Raw genomic sequence first — 8,662 nt, forward strand, 5'->3', positions numbered from 1 at the left:
GGCAAAGCAGCRTCTGTGGGCAGAAATAGTATCTTTTTCTGGATCATCAGGAAAAAGCTAAAAAATAATTTTWAAAATATCTAAATAAATTCTGAACAGTTGCTTTTGACTGTCATTCAGCCTTGAAATATGCTGCTTCTATTTCTATTTAAGCCTGAAAAGAGTATCTGACCAAATGTTGGGGTTTTTTCTAGTGGTACAATCTAGCTTGCCTAAATTATTTAATTTTCTTTTATAGGTCATTCTTACACAAGAAGCTAAAAGTAATTAAATTTGCAGGATGAAAACATGGCACAGGCACTGCTGGYACCACCTGGACCTGAAAGCTTCCGCTATTTTACTAGAGATTCTCTCGCAGCTATTGAACAGCGCTCTGCWGAAGAAAAAGCTAAAAAGCCTAAGCAAGAACATAAAGATGATGATGATGAAAATGGTCCAAAACCAAACAGTGACCTGGAGGCAGGGAAGACACTGCCATTTATTTACGGGGACATACCTCCAGGAATGGTATCTGAACCTTTGGAAGACCTGGACCCATATTACATCAATAAAAAAGTGAGTGAATAATGCTTTGCACAAAATAGAATATAACCTTACACACTAGAAAAGTTTAGTCACAAAATGTGATAGTTAGCACTAGCAATCCACTAAATAGATAGAAACATTCTTTCATTTAACATAACTAATTTATGSTCTTCCATATTGTGACTGCTTCAATTCCGTTGAGTTACTTTTTACTTACTTCACTGTAAGGAAGATGTATCATCCTTGATCTTTCCTGAACTTGAGAACAGAATGAATTTTCCTGATTTCAATATAATAGTAAGACTGCATATGACAAAGAGATGGTTTTGCAATGGATATAGTTGTAGATAACGAGGTAGCATTCACCCAAGTTGAAATGTGAGGACTGAAATAGAGGACTGTAACCATAGTCTTAGTTTCATATAACATATGCAAACATATTTTTGTATGTATGAAATAAATGTATCTYTATATTTGTAGCTTATAGAGACTGTAAGTCGGCTCATATGAAACTACTGCAATGCAAACTATTTCTTGAGGTGCTTGAGTTTGCTATGATAGATCTCTAATGTAAAGGTGTCAATTAAATTCTCTGGCCAACACCATGGAAAATCTGGGATTTGAGGAAAATTGAAAAAATACATTTTTGGTTTTTTGAAGAGTTTTCATACAGGAAGAGCAGAGCAAAGAGTTGTGAGATAAAARCAATGTACCTAAGTTAGATGTGTGGGGCGGTAACACAACTGGACCATCAGTAGCAAAGTGCTCCATGAAGAATGTCAACTCCTAAAAGAGGTGCATTTTCCCTTCCATTTTGCACAGTCATACACAGTGCTCCATTTCTCATGATYCCCAGTTAGGGACTCTGAGATAGAAATGATAGTTCAAACAGATCCATTAAAGAAAATAGTTTGACTTTAAAAARGTTAGGGTTTGCTGTAGAGTGCATGGGTTTTGGTCTTGTAGMAATGATGCACACAACTGGAAGCAGACTAATGTTATTTGAGCTAACAGAAAGACAAGGAACAAACAAGTATATATCTATAGATGGGATTAGTTGTAGAGTGTTCTAAAATCCTCAAAGGTCTGAAATAGTCCAGCCTGGGAACTGATAAAAGTACCTTAGGTCCTGCACTGATTAATGAAAAGTACAGATGACAGTAAGAGCCAGTTTTCCTCTATACTCTTGTTTATTTCTGTGTGCTCCTTTAGCAGCATCAAGATGTTCTCTCAGTTTCTGATAGACCTGCAAGGTGCTGTGGGTAAGGAGAGTGAAAGAAAATGAAGAGGTRGATAACACTCCTAATTTAAAGAATGCAGTTGTATTATCTGGGGAGTATCTGTTCCCATCTCTCTGAAACAGAGAAAGAACTGGACACSGTTGCTCTAATGATGAATTGAAGCATTTCAGGCTGCCATCAAGATAAGAAACTTGATGTTGAGCCAMTATAAAAAGTCAAGGCTAAAATACTTTAAATTCCAAAGAAACCTACTTTCTTTGTTAGGAAAAACGTCATGCAAACAATACTCTCACTTTTGTGGCAAAACTCTTGGTTGCCTTTTGTTTGTAAAACTGGTTTAAAACTATGGCCTCAGTAATGGGAACAGAAAATAAAGCAGAATCTGTAAGTAATTGCATAACCTAACAGTTGCCAAAGTTAAATAAACAGTGTTGTAGACAATACAAGTATGTACATTATTAAGGAAATATAAAGAAATTAAAGTTCAAAGAAATAGCATTGCCAAGGTTTATTTAAATTTATATGGTTTGGGTTATACCAATGGTTCCATTCAAATTCTTACAATATAATTGCCAGAACTGAGACCTTCTCTGGACTAGCTGCAAAAATTCAGGAATAAAGTTGCATAAATAAGTGCAGGGATAAAGTTATCTGAGCAAGTTATCTAAAAATGACGTTTCAGAAAACCTGAGAACTGCTGAAGTATAGTTTCTACCCTCCATTGATYAGAAAAAGTAGTCAGATTTTTTGGAACAAAATTGTGAAAGCTCACACTAATGATGGACTTCTTAGTCTATGAGAGCAATCMGCAAACTGTAGAATCTTTAGTCACAGGTGACATCTGTATTTATATTACCCAGCAGTATAATAGTGCTCAACAAATGGACATCTTAAATCAGGGACTCAAATTAGTCATCCCTCCTCTGGTGTATAGTAGAAACCACTCCTAATCATTGACTTGTCAATGCAGAGGAAATCATACGTGAATTGTAGTCTGTCTTCAGGCTCAGCTGCCRCAGTGACCTTGGGACAGGCAACATCTTTCTAGCATTTCCAGCTGGGTGAAGGACTGTAGGGCAGGGAGAAATGCCAGGGAGTGTGTGTCCGTTCTCTGCCACCCTCAGTGYCAGCTTGATGATGTTTTGTGAACAGGCACCAGCAACAATCCTTTACCTATTTTCTTTTCCAYCATGGAGAGATTTGCTTTCCCTGCCCAAGATGACTGACCAAATAGGCAGTAAAGACCACGGAGAGGGCAGCATTTTCCTGATCACAGCCAAGCTTTTACAGAGAATGGCAATCAACRTGGAGAACAGTGATACTATATAGCWCTGCTGAGAGTGTAACAAAGACTCCATTATGCTAACACAAAGCAGAGCCATTACCATCGACAAAGAGCAAAAAGAATGAAGAATAGTCAAGTCYTGAAGAAATTCCAAGCAGCACCAAAGACACAAGTAAACCTCATTCACACACATATACATTTAGGCAATGACTGCCCACAGAAACAGAATAAACTGAACATAAACCAAAGGTTTATCAGATCAAATTTTAAAACATAATGACTAGCTAACTTTGCTGCTCACATATAGGGGAAAAGCATACTGTTAATAACAAAACCAGCRATTTTTTTTAAAAAAAAATCTGTTGTGATAGAATGTCAAATTCTGTTGTATGTTTGTATCACATTGCTCAGAACTATGTTAGCTTGCAATTTATTAATAATTTTATTTTTTCCACAGATAYATATTTTAGAAGATACATGTAATTGATACTGGTAGTACTTAAAATAGCAAAAGAAAGCAAAATTATTTTTAGATTGTGGTTGATTTTGTAGTGACAAGCAAAGTATTTCTCCTTGTCATTGTATATGTGTATGTGTATAATTCTGTCAAGTATTTGTTCCAAATACAAATTGGCATTTAGAATTGCCCTTTTGCTATTTTGGTTTTGTTTGTGTATGCTCACAAGGTAGAATGTATTTGATAAATCTGAAGTTTTCACTTCAATCTAAGACTTCATTAGAAATAAAATAAAAATATTTTAGTATGTGACAAAATGCGGCATTTTGCTATTATTGATAAACTGCCATGGTTGTTTGTAATTCCCACCAATTTTAACATCAAAATTCAGACTACTTGCTGGGAAATTTTGCAAATTGGAGAATCAACTGTGCAAGGCTTAATTCACTGTATTCATAGGAATCAGTTATTTTCCTACCACAGGTAGATAGTAAAATGGAACTTGTACCTCTCAAGGAAACTTTTGGTAGCAGGTAGAGATGTATATGTAAWCAACACTCTATTTTAATTTTCTATTTCTTTTTTGCAGACTTTCATAGTATTGAATAAGGGAAAAGCAATTTTCCGATTCAGTGCCACATCTGCCTTGTATATTTTAACTCCTTTTAATCCCATCAGAAAAATTGCTATCAAGATTTTGGTACATTCATATCCTTTTTTCTTAATGTGGATTTAAGTGCTGCTATTTGAAGTTGCTTAATAACTGAAAGAATACTTTTCATGTGAATATACAAATTGTATCCATGGGGATATACTATGCTAAAAATATATATATATTGTTCACAGTTAAAAAAGGGGCAATATCACATGTGAACTGCAGTATGATCTTCATCCCTGCCGAGAGAATTCTCTACTGAACCACCTAAAGCTGTCAGAGTTTAAATATCAGGCTTTATATCTGAAAGGAGACCTGATCCCATACTAAGCCCTGCAGCTAAGGCCACATTAGTAACAAACCATTGCACTTGAACATATCTAAGGTCACACTTTTACCAAGACCAGGAGTACTATTCATGAACTACACTCACTTAGCAAGGACAAAAGAGCATGGATAAAGAGCTGCTTTTTCCACATTGTGTTTTCAGCATTGGGATAGGTGTCCTATAGAAGATTCAGGACAAAGGAGTGTATTTTCAAATACATTTCAATTATGTTCAAGGAAAAACCTGGGCCTAAACAACAAACCTATGACTAAAGAKCTTTTAAAATGAGCCACCTGTATTAAATTAGTAATTACTGTGGGTAGTCATTTCATGTTTTACAGACTTAAAAATGTTATAAATGTCATTTAAAACCTAAACCTGCTATAATTACAAAAGTATTGCATTGTTTTACTGAAGTGCACCATAACATGCCAGATGGCATACCATTTAAAATATATATGCAAAGCTTTACTGTCAGATTTTAATTAGAGTGTCAGGTTATTTGTATGCATTTCTATACACTTCGTATTTTTATGTTATTTCTGTGTTATAAAGCTGTCCCCCTTTGACTTATGTGCCTTAACTATAACCTACATTATTCAGCATGCTTATCATGTGCACTATTTTGACCAACTGTGTATTTATGACCATGAGTAACCCTCCAGACTGGACAAAGAATGTAGAGTAAGTTAAACATTTTTACATCTTTGTTTTTGTGTGAATCCAAACAAGAAGTATTTATAAAAATGTGAAKGCCAGAATGGGCTTGTCCAGAGCAATGAAGAATCCGATTCCATGGGATCATCTTGGAGTATCTTTCCAATTTCCTCTTGAATAACTTACATGATTTAAGAGTAACACCATGTTTGTTAAAATTGCACCTGCGGTCTATGTGAACTTCTACTGTTTAGTACTGACAGGAGCTCTTGTCCTTGGATATTCTGAGCTGTAAATCAAAGAGCTCCAGAACTATAAATGTAAAATTGTTTCCATACCTTGCTTGAGTATCCATGACCTTATAATGGACTTTTATCTTGCCTTATTTGAACTCGTAAGTGCCTGCCACAACAAGCACACATAATCCACAAACTACAAGAAATTCAAACTGCCAAGGAAAGGCCCTTACCTTTGAAGGAATAAGAAAGAGCTGACCTAAATAAGGAATATTTMTCTTTCTTGTTCATTGTTAAAAATGCATGTTTATTCTCTAACAAAATACACATTTTCTTCTGAAATACTGTAGAATCATAGAACGATTTGGTTGGAAGGGGTCTTAGAGATCATCCAGTTCCAACCCCCTGGCATTCAGGGACACCTTCCATTMGGTCAAGTTCCTCAAAGCCCTTTATGTTTTTATTTGAAATAATACTATTCAGGAAAAACCTCGTTCTACCCACTTGTTGCTTTTTTCATTCTCTCCTTTTCTCAAATAGCTGTTATTGATTTTTTTTTACATTTATTTCTCTGCATTAATGAACCTTACACTGAACACCTTTTAGAAACCATTTCCATTAACCCATTCCCAGTTAACAGTGACTATAGCTTGTTAGAGTTGCTGAGAGGCTGAAAGGAGAAGAGTAGGGTCTGTACGTAGAGTTCCTTTATTCTAGGTAGAGTTCCTTTATTCTAGGGGGTCCACAGAGATCCATGTGGGTCTCAGGAAGTGCCTGTATTTTGCTGGTTGTAACTGTTCTATGTTGTTAATTGAACAGCTGTTCTCACACCAGGTAAACTGGTAATCATGCTCCACATCTTTGAGAATAACAATCAGAGCATGCTTTCTTAAATTTGATGATTATTTATGAAATAAGCATGTAATATTGGCATTAGTATAGTTATTATCCAGAAGTGATTTTTACAAAACTGATCTTGACATTAAAAAAATTTTTCGTTTTTTGTTACACTTAGACATCTACCTGATTTATGACTGCAAGCAAAGAGGCAACCCTGTGAGCACCAAAGAATTTACATATAAATATCAAAGTCTGAAATGTATCTATAAATACTAGAGTCAGAAATTATTTGAAAGTACAAGAATTGAGATTAAATGARCATTTTAGAAAATGAGTAGTGTATATGTCAGGTTCAAATTTGAAAAAAGACTGCATAGCAACTGCAATATTTAGGGCAAGTGAAGTTAATAATTTATTCCTTTCACTTCTAAATCCTTTTTCTTTTAAGTCATATTTGCTAAAGAATGGCACTGTCTATAAGCATGCAAAAATCCATTATTCCTGCTCTGATGGTTTTCAGGTACACTTTCACTGGAATTTATACCTTTGAATCACTTATCAAAATTCTTGCAAGAGGCTTCTGCTTAGAAGGTTTTACTTTTCTACGAGACCCATGGAACTGGCTTGACTTCAGTGTCATTTTAATGGCGTAAGTGATTCAAGAATTTTTTAAGCTTTTAGGGCATGAAATTAGTGGTAAATATTATTCTAATAAATGTCTTTTTTAAGCATATTTGATTTTTGCAATCTTTGAAGTTTAGACACTGTATCACACATTTTAGTATTCATAAATCAAAGTAAAATACAGCAGAAGCCGAAATGAAGTGTCCGCCACGAGTGTAATTACTGCTGAGGGACACTAATTTCATGTCCTACATTTTTCTGCTCACCAGAAATGAAGCCATCCCTTTGACTTCATGTCACCATCCCATTACAAGCTAWTTAGTTTAACTAGATGTTCAAATACAAATCAGTGAGTTTCACKTCAATGACATTTAAGCAGAATTGATGAAAATAATGATTAAAATTAAATGTACTGAAGAGACAGGTAAATTCTGAAGTATGATTGCTAGTATTACCACAGAGGTTTTGAAGACCCACATAATTAGTATAAGCTCTGCCTCAATTCTGAATAACTGTGATTTAATCCTACAGGTATGTAACAGAATTTGTAAACCTAGGCAATGTTTCAGCTCTTCGAACTTTCAGAGTATTGAGAGCTTTGAAAACTATTTCTGTAATTCCAGGTAAGAAGTAGTTGGTGTAAGGTGTTAGGCCCCTCRTATCTCCAGCTGTTATTTGTGTGCTGTCATTGTGTTTGTGTGTGAACTCCCCTATTACAGATATGTGACAGAGTTTGTGGACCTGGGCAATGTCTCAGCGTTGAGAACATTCAGAGTTCTCCGAGCTTTGAAAACAATATCAGTCATTCCAGGTGAGAGCGAGGTTAAACACTGAGGCTGACTTTAATTCACTGAAATGGAATTCATATTTTTTAAATAGATGTCATATTTCTTTCCACAAAAAAGCAGGAATCAGAAGATATCAGAATTCACTGAAATCTCTGATTCATTGCTTTTGAACATGAGCACTTTCCTTTTGAAATCAGCCTTTGAGTTTAACAGATTCTTGCATGAGACATTGCAGTATACAGCGTGTGTGGTTTGCATCGTATGACGTCAAGCTTTCTTCTCCACATTCAATGAATATTAATAACCCTGAAGTTTTCTTACCCATGTGTATCCTACCTACATGATGTTATGTGATATTTGTTGTGAATATTTGTGTCTAAAAAGTAAAACTGTTTGAAATGTTGACTTATGAAGAAGGTGAGGGAATAAGATAATAAAGAACAGCATGGGTGTTGCATGGGGGATTTATTATCTTAAAAATCTACAATTTTCCAAACCCTTTCCAGTTTTATAGCATTAAATTTGAATCCTATTTGTTGTTGAACAGGCTTTTTACTACTGTCTTCTAAATCTAGTATGTTATAAAACTGATGGTAGTAAAGGTTTGGAGCAAGATCTATTGACAAATGAAAAGAAAGAAGACATTTATGTGAGATTAATGTACAGCATGAGTAAAAAATAGTTGCTTGTTTTATCATTAAAACAAGTGTTTTGAAATATATGCAGCTCATTCCATTCACAGTGTCAAATGGACATAAATTTCAGCTATTTATTCATTTTCAAGTGAAAAAGCTCTTCACAAAAATGTTGTTTCACAGACATTACAATCATGTATTTGGGCTTCTGCATGAAATCTGTAACTTTATTGAGAGTCACTGTCATTTTTGTGCTTTGCAAAAGTTTCCAACATCAGAATAAAAATTCCTTTCCATTTGCAGGCCTGAAGACTATTGTAGGAGCCCTGATTCAGTCTGTGAAGAAGCTCTCAGATGTGATGATCCTGACTGTGTTTTGTCTGAGTGTATT

General features: G+C 35.0%; 1 protein-coding gene across 1 annotated transcript in view; it reads left to right on the top strand.

Annotated features, from left to right (window-relative positions):
- The first annotated feature begins 288 nt into the window (after positions 1 to 288).
- The window catches only part of LOC130576784 (sodium channel protein type 2 subunit alpha), a 51,681-nt gene continuing 43,307 nt past the window's right edge, over positions 289 to 8,662 (top strand). The window contains exons 1-5 of the mRNA XM_057371684.1: positions 289 to 555; positions 4,098 to 4,216; positions 5,086 to 5,175; positions 6,745 to 6,873; positions 7,380 to 7,471. Coding sequence (XP_057227667.1) covers positions 289 to 555; positions 4,098 to 4,216; positions 5,086 to 5,175; positions 6,745 to 6,873; positions 7,380 to 7,471 — 697 coding nt within the window. The remainder of the gene's footprint in view (positions 556 to 4,097; positions 4,217 to 5,085; positions 5,176 to 6,744; positions 6,874 to 7,379; positions 7,472 to 8,662) is intronic.

Source organism: Malurus melanocephalus, unplaced genomic scaffold, assembly GCF_030028575.1.
Source record: "Malurus melanocephalus ecotype Western Australia unplaced genomic scaffold, MMel_1.1 scaffold_155, whole genome shotgun sequence".
Taxonomy (NCBI): domain Eukaryota; kingdom Metazoa; phylum Chordata; class Aves; order Passeriformes; family Maluridae; genus Malurus; species Malurus melanocephalus.